Raw genomic sequence first — 14709 nt, forward strand, 5'->3', positions numbered from 1 at the left:
AACTCCAGCCACCCCTGTTCACTTACATTTAGCTTTCCTGCACAGTGGATGGTTAAAATGGTTGATGCTCTGCATTTGTTGAGGGCCACAACATCTTTTTTATTTTTCTTGTAGGTTGTAAGTCCTCCTGGACAGGGTAGTCTCTTCTTCTATATTAGTCGGTCATCTACTGTTTCATGTTTATTGTACTTGTTTGTGTTATAATATGTATTTCATTATCTGCTCCATTGGGGGACACAGACCTTGGGTATATGCTGCTGTCACTAGGAGGCTTGACACTCTGGTAACCAGAAAAAAAAGGTTGTCCCCTCCCAGCAGGATATACAGGCACCTGAGCTAATCAGTTTTGGCTTAGTGTCTGTAGGAGGCAGACGCTGGTTTTCTCTCCCTTTATTTTTCTCTTTTCAGGTGGGGTCTCAGGAACTCGCTGTTTCCCCATTTGCGAAGAAGGGGCACAGACATAGTCATGTACTGTTAACCCCTTCTCGCCGCCGGTCAGCGCCTGGGGTTGTACCTTTGGGTCCGGGTCCCCCTACCTTCCCTGCTCATCTCGCTCTCTCAGCCCGGCATGATGCAGGTGACAAAATGCTGACTGAAGACATCATGAGGTAAGTTTTCTATGGAAAGGTGAGTATTCCCCCCCCCCCCCCCCCCCCTTTCTTTCAGGTTCTGGATTCTCAACCTCTGTAGCCCCCTGCTTTGGTGCCCACTCCTTTTTATTCCCTCTAGGGATTGCCCTGCTCGGCCATTCTGATATAAGGGATGTTATGTGGTGCAGGAATTATGTTCCTATGCAATGCGACCGGAGTGCCAGAGTCTCCTTATCCTGTCGGCAGCGCTGTTCGTGCTAGCCCGGCGCGTCCCTGTCTCTTCTTCCCATCTCAACCACGTTACTTTGCCAGTATTAGGGGGCGAGTTCTTTATGGCCGCGGCATGCTCTGCTCACGTACATTAGCCCCGCCCACTCTCCTGGCGGGGATCCAGGCCCTATCGTGCGTTAGCACGCGCATTTGGAGCCGGATTATCCTATCAGCGCAGGGGGCCCGCCTGATACTAGTCCGGCCCCCTCCTTTACATTGGTCTAGCTCTCCTGCTTTCTCTCTGACTGGGGACCGGACTGTTTTCCTCACACAGCCTGCTTTACTCTTCAGGAGGGACACATACTTGGGTGAGACTGCTTCATTTTTATCATTTTTTTCGTCTTGCTTATGCTGTGTCTGTCCCCAGAACTGAACTCCCCTCCAGGCAGGTACCTGGGACCCTGGTCACCTATTATGCCTGTAGAGACTGCAAACATAAAATGCCTTGTGGTTCTGCTGAACCCATTTGCCCTGCCTGCACTTCGCCTCATGCCTCCCCTGGTATGTCTTCCCAGGATGTCCCACTAGGACCTTTGGGCTTTGCTCTCCCTCCGGAGTGGATGTCTTCCCTCTTCCAGTCTATTTCCGATTTGGCATTCTGTGGTGACCGCTTTGGAGAAGTCTTCCTTACGCCAACCCTCCAGAGAGCCTTGCTTTCCTTCTACTTATTTCAGGTGCCCTCACAAGCGCCCTAGGGGTTTGTCCTCTTGCTTGTCTCCAGAGTCCGGTAGTAGAAATGGGTATCGCCCCTCCTCCTCGGCTCCCCGGAACCGCCCATCCTCTCCTGGTTGCCGCTCTAGGTCTCCGGATCTGCGTACCAGGTCAGTTTCACCTTCATACAAGGCGGCCTCCACCCGCCCCCACTCTCCTGGGGAACTGGAAGATGAGGCCTCAGGTTCTGCCTCTGACTCAGAGGACCAAACCGACAATACTGGCATAGTAGACAACTTGGTCTCGGCCATAAGGGACACCTTTCTTCTTGAGGACCTAGGAACTTTGGCCGCAGCTCCAGAAGTCTCCTTTGACCGCTCCCGTCCCTCTCCTAAGGTTTTCAACTCCCATGCTGAATTTGATGCCTTATTAGAAACCGCCTGGAAACATCCTGTCAAACGTTTTCAGGGTACTAAAAAGGTTCAGCCACAATTTCCTTTTGCCAAGGAACTCATTGCAAAGTGGACATCCCCTCCAACAGTGGATCCACCTGTCTCCCGCCTTTCTAAATCCACTACCCTGCCCTTGGCAGACACAGCTTCCTTTAAAGACCCGGCGGATAAGAGGATTGAAAATCTGGCACAATTTGCCTTTTGAAGCAGCAGGTTCTTCATTACTTACTGCTCTTCGGCTTGGGTGTCAAAAGCCCTTTTTTATCTGGGCTTCTCAAATCTGACAAGGTATTCTATCTGGGTCCCCTACTGAGGAACTGGCAGACTTGGCACTTCAACTCTCCGCTGCTGGCGACTTTTTGTGCTCTGCTTCCATGCAGTCAGCCCGTTGTATGGCCTTTGCAATGGGAAATCTGGTGGCGCTACATCGTTCCATGTGGCTCAAAGCCTGGGACGCTGATTCGGCTTCCTTTTACAGGTTCTCGCCTGTTTACTAAATGCCTGGATGAGATCATCTCAGAGGCTACAGGAGGTAAGTGTTCTTTATTACCTCAGAATAAGCTTCGCAATACCGACTCCTGCTGGAGGTCGACCTCCTTTCGGACCTATGGCTCTGGTAGGGCGGCCAGGCAAGTGCCCTCTGACCTCTGCCTTAAAGGATGCCCCCACCCGCAGATTTTTCTCGGGTGGGAGGTAGTTTGTCATTTTTCCGGGACGTCTGGTCTGCCCACGTGCAAGACTCCTGGGTCCGAGATGTCGTTTCCATCGGCTATAGTTTGCCTCCTTTCCGGAGGACCGCTTTTTTTTGTTGACGCCCTCCGCTTTCCCCTTCTGTGGCAAGGGCCTTTCGGGGCACGCTGCGGTCGCTCATCGCTCAGGGAGGGGTTATTCCTGTTCCTCTCAGGGAGCGTTTTTCATGTTTCTATTCCAACCGGTTTGTGGTTCCCTAAAAAAGGGGGTTCCATTCACCCGATCTTGGACCTGAAGCGTCTCAACCGACATCATCTTCTTAGTCATTTCCGTATGGAGTCTGTTTGTTCTGTATTGGCGTCCATGGATCAGGGCAAGTTTCTTTCCTCGGTGGACATCAAAGATGCCTATCTCCACATCCCCATTTTTCCAGCACATCAGTGTTATCTTCGCTTCGCAGTCCCGGAGGGCCCTTTTCAGTTTGTGGCCTTTCCCTTCGGACTGGCCACTGCTCCGAGGGTTTTCACCAAGGCCCTAGCAGCAGTGGTCGTCTCTTGAGAGCACGGGGTGTATCAGTGATCCCCCTACCTGGACGACCTCTTGGTCAAGGCTCCTACCAGGGCCCAGAATCAGGAGAGTCTCCACCTCACTCTTCAAACCTTGTCTCGGTTCTGCCAACCTAACTCCTTCCCAGTCTCTAGTCTTTCTGGGACTCCAGTTCGACAGGGCGTCCACCAGAATCCGGCTCCCATTGGACAAGGATGACTCTTTTATCAGGAGTTCGGATTCTCCGGAAACCTGTACCAGTTTCCATTCGATTCTGCATGGAGGTCCTGGGCCGGATGGTGGTGGCCATGGAAGCCGTTCCTTTTGCCCAGTTTCATTATCGACCTCTTCAACTCTCTCTCCTGTCCAGGTGGGACAGATCTCCGCTATTCCTAGATTGCAGGAACTTCCTGCCCCCCAGATCCCATCATTCCTTTCTGTGGTGGCTACGCTCCCCTCTTCCTTGTCAGGGGCGATCCTTTCTGCCCCTAACCTGTCAAGTCATCACGACAGTTGCCAGTCTCAGCGGTTGGGGAGGGGTTTTAAGGAACCAGACAGTCCAGGGCCTTTGGTCCTCCCAAGAATCCCTTCTCCCCATCAACATCTTGGAAATCAGGGCAATCTTTCTTTGCCTACGCCATTGGGAGCACCTTCTCCGGGACTGTCCTGTTCGTGTCCAGTTGGACAACTCCACAGCTGTGGCGTACATCAATCCCTAGGGAGGCACCCACAGCTCAGCAGCGATAGCCGAGGTCTCAAAGATTCTTCTGTGGGCGGAACTCAGAGTTCCATCCATCTCAGCGATTCACATACTGGGAGGCGGACTTTCTCAGCCGATCATCCGCCGACCCAGGCGAGTGGTCTCTTCATCCAGAAGTGTTTGCGCACATCTGCAATCTCTGGAGCACTCCGGATGTGGACCTGTTCGCGTTGCGCCACAATCATAAGGTTCGTTGCTTTTTTTTTAAATTATATGTTTTCCAGTGGAGTACTCCTTTAAGGAAACCCTTAAAACCAACCGTTAAACGGCCATTACAAAATCTGTCAAGTCTATGGGATTTTGTGATTTAGCCGTTAAGACTCGTTTATGCCCGTTATGAATAATGGATGTTATTTTGTGACTGTAGAAAATTAGTGCATGTACCGTTTTTTTTTTTCTCCCGTCACAAGATAACGTCCGTTATTCATGATGGCATTAACGGGTCATAACGGCTAATCCCAAAATCCCATAGACTTGACTGGGTTTCCTTAACGGAACATTGTAACAGGTCTTTAAAACAAATGAATTATATAGTGTAAAAGCAGCCTAAAAGCAATTTTAATTTTGATAGAACTGTGAAATTACAGTGAGGAGCAGATCACTATGTCTTATTCTTTTAGCAGAAGAAAACATTTGCCTTGATGGTTAAGAGCTTTCATCTGAACATTATGAGCTTACATATAGCTCTGTCTCAAATAATGCAGTGATTTCATCTGCTAAATTGAAAAGCACCTTTTCTGCTTGTATTGTAGTTTTGGATTATTGGCAATCTTTGTTTCACAGATGTGCCTGTCTTCCCCTACTGGCAGTGACACTTTATCAACAGTTGATCAATAACACTCGCTGAGTTCACATTTCTCCATTGCTGGAATCTGGAGACTCTTATTCATGGATGAAGAATGTAGGGATAAAACTGCTGAGGTTGGACTTTGACGTCCTGCCGTTATCAGTGGCTAAGACTTATTCTTTTGCAGTGCAGAATGATTTTTCTTTTTCCTTTCCATGATTTCTTATTCATTTACTAGTGTACTAGTGTCCTGTAAACCGTATGCTGCTCATACCTTTCGAATATATTAGAATGCTCTACATTTCTGCTGTCAATCCGTTCAATCCGTACAATTTTTCCAGTGGTTACTTATGTAGCAATTCATCTGCTAAATTACCTCCTTTCCGTTATCTTGCTTTGTTTACTTCAGAGAAGTTAAATTTGTAAAAAAAAAAAAAAAAAAAAAAAACTAATTGTTGACACAAGTCTCTACATCAGTGTTGCCCAACCAGGGTGCCTCCAGGTGTTTCGGCTTTCCGAGCATGCTGAGAGTTGTAGTTTTGCAACACCTGGAGGCACCCTGGTTGGGAAACACTGCTCTACATACAAGTGAAAGCTGTTGGGGGTGCTTCAGTACAACTAAGGCTACTTTCATACTATGTGAAAGGCTCCGTTACAAACTGACGTCAAGGGCTCTTTTTTTTCCCCTTTTGACTGCCATTAATGTCCGTTATTTTAACGGAGCCTGATGGGAGGCGTAACGGGCACAGAGGATCCCATCCACTTGAATGGTGTTCTCTGATGTCCATTATTGCTGCCTTTATTCCACCAGAAGATAGCAGGAGAAAAAGACTGCACAATCAGAAATGTTTCTCCTGCTATCTTCTAACGGCTGTCACACTGCTGGGCACGAACGGCAGTGTAAAAGTAGCCTAAACCAATTTAGGCTAATTGAAAAGTAATGTTGGGAAAGACAGTCTGCAGCATGGGCCGTTAAGGCAGACAGAGATCCTGCTTTGCTTTCAGGATTTCTACAGACAAAATACCTCAACTCTTTGTTAACTTGGTATATGGCACTCAATGATTTAGAAATAATTTACCCTAAGCATGACTGACCAGTAATCCCTCAATTGTTGTTTTGCAGATTAATGGCACTGTCACCGAAAACATGTCTTTGTCTGATGCAAAAACGTTGATAGAAAGGTCAAAGGGTAAATTAAAAATGGTTGTTCAAAGGGATGAGCGAGCAACTCTACTGAATGTTCCAGATCTAGATGACAGCCTTCATTCTGCAAATGCTTCAGAGAGAGACGGTATGGGGGAAAAAGCTGGTATTAATGGGAAAACGGGGGTGATTCAAACTTTTATTAGAGAAAGGGGGTAAATGATAACTTTTTTTTTTCTGATTTTTTGTTTTTTGTTTTGCAGTGTTATAGCTCCCATAGGGGGCTATAACACTGCACACATTGATCTTTTACCTTGATCCCTGCAAAGCCATAGCTTTGCATGGATAAGCGTAATAGGGGGTTGATTGCTCAAGCCTGTAGTTTGGACGCGACGGAGACAGGTGAGGGGACCTCCGCTTGCGTCCTAGCTGATCGGGACATCACAAGTTTATCGCGATAATCCCAATCAGCCCGACTTAGCTGCCAGGAAGCTTTTATTTTAGTTTTGGACTCGGCAATGAACTTTGATCGCCGCGTCTGAAGGGTTAATAGTCCGCGGCACAACGATCTGTGCCGCGCGCTATTAGCCCAGGGTCCTGGCTATTAATAGCAGATGGGACCGACCCGGTGTGATGCGGGGTCATGGTGTGACCCCGTTTTAAACACCGGGCGCAGGGCGTACAGGTATGCCCTGCGTCCTTAAGAGGTTAAGGATTGTAATGTAACATTTCACTGTATACAAATAACAACATAATAGAAACAGAAATAACATTTTCTAAATTACTGATCTATAGATATTTGGTACTGAATACTTTACATTGTTACAATAAACATTATTAAGTAACCAAAAAGTATGGTACACATTTTGTCTTTTTATTTAATACAAACTTGTTTTGCTCAACAGACATTTCAGAAATTCAGTCGCTGACATCAGATCATTCCAACCGTTCTCATGAACGGCCTCGCCGTAGCCGTTCACGGTCTCCTGAGCAGAGATCGGAGCCTTCAGACCATTCCAGACATTCTCCACAACAGCACAGCAACAGCAGGTGATTTCTTCTCTACTTTATTCTCCCAAATTAGCAGAGGGGAGTGACTTAAAATTTGCACACACCTATCTGTAGAATAAATAGGCCAGTGAACTGATTGGGTTGGAGTTCTAAATCTTTTGAAAAAATGCTATGCCTTTTACAGTCTTAAAGCATAATTTGGTTGAGTTGGAAACTTGCTTATTGAAATAAGGGTTAGTGTTCTGCAATAAACCGGTTGTTTGATTAAAAAAATAAAAAAATAAAAACTTATGCCCTACCCACATGAATGTGGGAAAAGTGTCTGATCATAGGGGATCTGACCACGGGGTCCTCCCGTGTTTTTCAGATTAAGTTCCTTTCTCTTAGAGAGCGTGTGCTGCAGACGACACATGTTCCATTCATTTATTGAGAATACTGAGGATACCCAAGTGCTGTACTTAGGTTATGTTTGGCGCTTCCATAGAAATTAAAGGGGCACCTGTCATATATAGTACACGCACTCACTCTGAGAGCCGGGGCTTTATTTTGAAAATCACAGGGGGGTCCAAGTGGTCAGCCTCCCTTCCCTCTTAAGTCAAATCTGACCTTTTCTCGGTATAAGTCTCTACACAGGAAAAGTTGCATCTGGTGGCCAGGTGGGGAGTAGAGTGCGCTGCCATGCTTTTTCACCTGGCTGTAACTTGGAATCGCAGTGGGTCTCAGGAATCGGACCCAGTGGTATTTCAACTTTTGACACGTCTGGGCAAAATGTCAAAAGTTGTTTTAAATTACTGTAACGCTTTAAGGTCTTCAGGAGTATTAATTTGCAAGCCTATTGTATGATATGGTGCTACACCCATGGATAAAAAATGCCTGCTTTATCTTTCCAAACAGGCTTGTTCCCTGTTGACTGACTAGAAATTGTTATCTTTTCTGGAACATGTTTCCTGTTATTATAGTGAATAAAGGCTAGCATGGTTACAAACCTTGTATTATGTGTGGCTACTACTGCGGTTGTGATGGGTACAGTGATTGGCAGCTGTGTTACTGTAGACATGCATTGAATTTTATTAAATGAATGGTTAGTTAACTGTGTTCATAGTTCAACAGATGTTCCGTAGCCAGTGTACTATCAATTGCATAATATATAGGTAGAACTATAATAGGAATGTTATGTGTTGGGATTTTTCTGTTTTTCCATTTTTTTTTATTGTGCTGTATAGTACAGAAAACCCACAACTTTCTTTAAAGGGAAACTGACAGTCGGACAGAAGTGGATGATAATAATTTATAACTTGCCTGGATCTGCATTGCTTTCCCGGAGGTGTATTAGCCTCCGTTGCTAATATATCAATGTCATACCCAGCATTCCTGCCTCCATCCGTTCACTTACCTTCATAATATACACAAACTTCCTATACATGTTCCTCTATTTCTCCTAATGCCTGATGTTCTCGTAGTAACACATAGAGCCTATTAAAGGGAACAAGTTAAAAATGTTGCTTTTACATATTTGCAGTGTGATGCTTCATCAGCACACATTGGAGTGCCGATTCTCCTCTCTTCTTGAATGCATTGGTGGCTTTTGACTTCTGCCACAAGAGTCTGGCACTTAATACCCGAAATCTGTGTGGAGCTACTTATAATGTAGGGTGCTATTCGAAGCCCTGAAAGAACCAGTATCTGAGATATATCCCTAGATGTCTTGATCACTATTGACTGTGTCTTCTAAAGGGTTAGATGACGTGCATTAATGTAATCTGTAATGGTGGTCACTGACAATGGGTTTCAGCTGCAAATAACACCCACATGCAGGAATAAATGTGTTAACAGGTTAGAGGCAGACTAACTGAGATCAAGTTGCTTCTACATCTTTTGTTCAGTTACGTGTTTTATAATAATAGTTAAAAAAAAAAAAAACCTTTTATAGCGTTTGAAAAACATTCTATACATTTTCCGGCAGAACTTCCTTGGGTACAGCTTGCTTTTTATACATAGTTTTCAGTATCCTTCCATGGTTATAACTAAACTGATTTATGATTTATCTTGTGTAGCACGCGGAGTCGAGAGGATGAAAGAGTGTCAAAGCCTGGTGCTTTATCTACGCCTGTGAAAAATACAAATAGTGCATCTCTGTCCAGAACAGCAGAAGAACCTTTGCAAGAAATGGCTGAAAAGCAGACTCCTCCTCTTCCAGGTGGCTATTTATTTGTTTTGGTACTTATTCAATAGAAAAGTTTAACACAAAAATGATGCCTTCAGACTGGAGGAAGTGTAAACACACTGGGACCTTGGGTGTAAGAAAAGACTATAAAAGGGTCTTTACTTGAGCTGTGGTGCGTGAAATAGCTCTGCAGGATTTGGTCTTAAAGGGGTAGTCCAGTGGTGAAAAACCTATCCCCTATCCTAAGGATAGGGGATAAGTTTGAGATCGCGGGGGGTCCGACCGCTGGGGCCCCCTGCGATCTCTCTGTACGGGGCCCCGGCTCTCCGCCGAGATAGCGGGTGTCGACCCCCGCACGAGGCGGCGGCCGACACGCCCCCTCAATACATCTCTATGGCAGAGCCGGAGATTGCCGAAGGCAGCGCTTCGGCTCTGCCATAGAGTTGTATTGAGGGGGCGTGTCGGCCGCCGCCTCGTGCGGAGGTCGACACGCCCCCTTCCAGCGGGCTGACGGGGCTCCGTACAGGAGATCGCAGGGGGCCCCAGCGGTCGGACCCCCCGCGATCTGCGACTTATCCCCTATCCTTAGGATAGGGGATAAGTTGCTCACCACTGAATCACCACTGGACTACTCCTTTAAACTAGTCAGTTTCATGATGCATTCAGATGCTTTCGTAAAATGATAAAGCTACGTATTTTATAGAAACTTCTTGGTGAAGAAGTGGGGATTCTGTTTGACCATCACTAAAAGGTCAGAAATGCAGAAATGTTTTCCTGTAACACCATGTAATTGTTCAAATAACTATTTAAAAGTATATTGAATATAGTCAGAAAAGCCATTTATTCCCTGTTAGGGTGCATTCACATCACGTATTGAAAACCGTATGCCAAAAGATGCATCAGGTTGTGTCCGTTTTGCAGTAAGGTCTGTGCGAAAAACCGTATTAACCTGTATACATATTATTATTATTTTTTTTAAATGGGAGTCATTGGGAACTGTACAGAACCGTATAATCATGCATACGGTTCCCATCCGGTTTTCATCATCCGGTTTTCATCATCCGGTTTTCATCATCCCGTTTTCATCATCCCGTTTTCATCATCCCGTTTTCATCATCCCGTTTTCATCATCCCGTTTTCATCATCCCGTTTTCATCATCCCGTTTTCATCATCCCGTTTTCATCATCCCGTTTTCATCATCCCGTTTTCATCATCCCGTTTTCATCATCCCGTTTTCATCATCCGGTTTTCATCATCCGGTTTTTGACTTTGCACAGTTTTTTTTTTTTTTTTTTTTGGGAATTTCAATCAAACAAGTGAAACTTTATTCATAATAGTGAAAAGTTAAAAACGTATGTTTATTTCTTAAAAAATTTATTCAACTGGACATCATTTTTTAAACCATATACGGGTTAGAATTTGTACACACATTTTGATACAGTTTAGTCCGGTTTTGACTAATCCTTTTTTCATCAAAAACCTGATACAGGAACTGTATTGCAAAAACGTGGTGTGAATGCAGCCTTAGGCTGCATTCACACCAGGTTTTAGCAATACAGTTCCCGTATCAGGTTTATGATGAAAAACTGATTCCCCAAAACCAGACTAAACTGTATAAAAATGTGTGTACAAATTTAAACCCGTATATGGTTTGAAAAATGATATCCGGTTGCTTCCGTTATTAACTTTTCCATTCGGTGTGCACTGCGCATGTGCAATCTCAAAAACCGTATGGTGTAAACCGGATGCTTTCATTAGAAAATTTTCAGTATTTCATACTGAAAAAGCAAGTCAAAGAACTGGCTCCTGGGATGCATTCAGTGCTTCTGTGAAAACTGCTTCGTTCTGAACTCCAGGACGTTTTGGAGGTGGGAGGGTCTGTACACACTGCAGAGACTAATGTGAAGAGAAGGGGAGGGGCAGTTCCACCTCTCAAGGTTCGCACGCTCCACGGCTCCTCTCTATGACCGCCGGGTACTTAACCGTGGCCGTTCTTCTCTGCGTCTCCAGTGGTGTCTAGCTCCGCCCCTCCACCATTGCGGGTTGGCGGCGCTCCTTAGTGAGTGCGGCACCATTGCCCTCCCTCTGCTGTGGCCAGGCAGGAGCTCTTCCTATCCTGCCCGCTCTGGTCCCTGGCCCCAGACTTGTGCTGCTGCTCCAAGCCATCACCACTCCTGGGGCGGCAGAATGTGTTGGTCCTTACTGTCCCCATTCTCTCTTGGGGACATTGTGGGCTGCTCAGCGCAGGGTGCCTGGCTCCCTGCACTTTCTCCTGCCTGTTCATAATAATAATGATAAAGTGTTTAAAATAAAAAATAAAAAGTATATGTAAAAGTGTGTGTGTGTGTGTGTGTATGTATATGTATATGTATATGTGTGTGTATATATGTATATATATATATATATATATGTATGTATATATAATATCTTTATTTATTACACACACACACCACACCTGGTCTCTCAGACCATTTGGTGGCGTTTGGCGCCCTCTTGTGGCCAATAATTGTATTGTGCCCTTGATTTCCCTTGCAGCTTATGAGTTCCCCTTGTGGCAACCAGTCACTATGCAGCCTTGGTCTGTCATATTTGTTTTTAATACATTTCACTATCTGCAGGGTCCCATTCCTAGGGACTGTCTTGGGGCCACTTTTATTGCTTCAGTCACCCTGTAAGGGGACCTGCTATAGACAGAGTACATTGCGTCAGTTGCGGTATACCTTTGGTGCCCCTATTTTTTGCAGGGTTCCTGTGATCCCTTGGAAACTGCCGGGGATATATTCAATGCCTGTTCTCCCCTATCACTGAATGCCATACCTTGTGCAAGGACTCTTTTGAGGTTGCTCCTCTGTCAAGTCCGCCGGCCACCCACTGAGGGGGTATTCTTGGCGTGTCATACAATGTGGTCCCCTCCTCTACAGGCAGCCGCATCCACGGCTAGTGCTCCGATTCCTCACTGTGGCAGTGTCCCTACGTGGTCAAGAATCTGATTTAATATTGAAATGCCGGAAAGTAGTCTTGCTTGTCATTAATCTCACAGCTGCCCCATTTTGCGCCGATCATTCCGGTATCCCACTGCTAGTGCGTGGTGTCCGGTGGAGTGACCCCTTGTCTACTATGGACCCATACCAGTTAGCCAGACAGTGGTCTGCATGGTTTCCTACACCGCCTGTCACCCATCATGTGGCTGATGTATCTGCGACTGCAGTTCCGGTGCCCCATTGCGGTGCAAGGTGTACAAAGTCGTGCCCCAGCATGTCCTAGGGACCCTATACACCTATAGACCTAGGGAAAGGGGATACAATCCACGGCTCCTCAGCCTCTCCGATCTCCCAGGCGGGGTTTCTATCCATGGCCTCCCTTCCTCCCACATGCGACTGGCTTCTGCCTTCCTCTGTTTGCCAGCACCTGGAGGTGTACTTGTTCGCCAGACTGTTGTCGGTCTCCCATCTCAGGGCTGCCGCGGGCATGGCTAGGTTTCCCGTATCTCACTGCTGGTGTGAGGAATCTGGATGGGGTCCCTACAGACTCTGACAGGTCGCCCGTTAGATCTGCCGCACTCCGGTGTCCCACTTTCTGTGGGAGGGTCCGACGGAGTGATCCTGTGCGTTCAGGAATCCTATGCCAGTCACTCAGATAGTTGTGTCCGGATGGCTTACTACTACGTCGCTTCAACTACCATACACTTCCCACACCATGGATGGAAGTTCTGGTAACCTACTGCTAAGGCGTAGTCCTGTGTGAGTCTCCCCATGTTGCTCCACAGGCCCTATACAATTCACCAATTACTGGTTCACAGGGTTCCCTACTTTACCAGGTCCCTCTCTTCATATCTACCATTTTCACGGCTGAAGGCTGGTGACCCACTTTGTGTGTGGTTCTTTATGCTGGACCCGGTGCAGCCATGGGTCCCTATGCCAGATAGCCAGCCTGTGTCTGCATGGTTTTCCAATCCACCATCACCTCCCCCATTCCTGCCGCACCCATGGCTGCAGTCTGGTACCTCACTTTCCATGTGAGGTTTCAACAGGAGTGTCTCTCTGTAGATCCTTTGGACCTCTCATTGGACCCTTTATACATGTTGTCAGACTGTATCTACATGTTTCCTGCCCCACATGTTTCTTCATCTCTTGCATCTACAACAGCATTCCTGGTGTGTAGCACCCTTAGGAGATTGGGTGTTGGCGTTTCCTGCAAGTTCCATGGACTTTCACACCTACAGCAGAAGCACTCTGTTCCCCTAAGAGCTCCACCTTGGTTGGTCTACTAGGGTAATGGTTGTGACAAACCGTTGTGTGCTGAGCCTGACTTTAATACTGACGGACTTTTGGATGTCTGCGGGTTCTGCTGTCTTGGCACGTCTGTTCTGGCATGGGGCCTGGTGGGGCGTCAGTCAGTTCAGCGTTCTCCCCCCCCCCCCCCATGCCTCCAGGTAGTCTCCTGGATTCCTGTGCAGGGTGGCTCAGGCGCCTGCTCTGTTTCCTTACACATGACCGGACTGGCTCCTTTGGCCCCCATCTGCTGCTCCTACAGTACCTGCCGCACTTTGTCAATCCCCCCCTTCCACGGGGGTATGGGGATCAGGGTGCTTGTTTTCCCCTCAACTAGGGTGACTTTTTCGCTGAGCGCTTTCTACTGCAGAGTTGGAGCCATCGCTCTCTTCTTTCAATATAGGTGGGGTTTTTGGCTGAGCCCTCGTTTTTTGCTGGGAGCATTCAAACAAGCCTTTTGCTTTCTATGCCTGTGTGCTTTCTGCCCACTAATGCAGCATGGCTCTCTTCCTGTTTATTGGTTATCTACTGCGGCTCATGCAGCCTTGGCACTCTCCTCTGTTGGAGGAGTTTATGCAATCGGGTATGGCTTGGCGACGGCCGGTCTAGCCACCTTCTGTCGTTTGGGTCCTGCCATTGCTCTCCTCCCCCCTCGGCACAATCTCCCTTGTAAGGTGTGTTCCTTCTTCCCTTGAGTTTGTGAGTTGCGCTACACTGACACCGCATTCAACCTTCCTGTCCAGAGCCTGGGAGTCTCAGATGGGTTCCCTTTTGTTTCCCTCTCCGTTCCTGTCCTAACTGTTATTGTTTCGGAGCTCTACGGTTTGTCTCCTTGTCTTGGACACTATTCTGGAATGCTGTGGCATGCCTTCTTTTCTAGGTCGGCCCTCCTGGTTCCTTGGGCCTTAGAGACGGTTGAGGTCTCTGGCATGTGTAGCTGTCCTACCCAGACTTTTCCGCGATCCAGTTATGGGGCGGTCTTTCTGTACTGCACTTCTTCTGGTTTCGGCACGGATGTTTGTCACCTGGAGCGTTTCGCGGTCATTGGGTTTACTTACCCTTCGGGTGTAAGTTTTCCAGGAGACTCTGAAACCTTCAATTCCCATTTCGGCCACCCCGGTGTTCCGGGATGCTCCTTTTCAGGGTCTTCTGCTCCTTTTGACTGTTTTTTCTTCCATGCCAGTCTTCTAGGTGACTCAGGAACCTCCAGTTCCCATGTGTGTCGTTCCGGTATTCCCCCTTTTCTGGGCATTCCGCTCCATTTTTAGCCATTATTACCTTCCGTCTCCTCCTCGGGGGGTCTATCTTTTGAGATGGAAGGCGTTCTGGTCGTCCGGATTTCGTCTGTCCAGCTGTTTCGTGTCCCGGGGGC

The 14709-nt window shown here is 47.1% G+C and overlaps 1 protein-coding gene across 20 annotated transcripts in view; it reads left to right on the forward strand.

Moving 5' to 3' along the window:
- TJP1 (tight junction protein 1) overlaps positions 1 to 14709 on the forward strand; it is a 637810-nt gene that overhangs the window by 572830 nt on the left and 50271 nt on the right. For all 20 annotated transcript variants that reach the window (XM_056572491.1, XM_056572485.1, XM_056572486.1 and 17 more), the window contains 3 exons: positions 5870 to 6038; positions 6796 to 6940; positions 8956 to 9098. In XM_056572491.1, coding sequence (XP_056428466.1) covers positions 5870 to 6038; positions 6796 to 6940; positions 8956 to 9098 — 457 coding nt within the window. The remainder of the gene's footprint in view (positions 1 to 5869; positions 6039 to 6795; positions 6941 to 8955; positions 9099 to 14709) is intronic.

This window comes from Hyla sarda, chromosome 4, assembly GCF_029499605.1.
Source record: "Hyla sarda isolate aHylSar1 chromosome 4, aHylSar1.hap1, whole genome shotgun sequence".
Lineage (NCBI taxonomy): Eukaryota > Metazoa > Chordata > Amphibia > Anura > Hylidae > Hyla > Hyla sarda.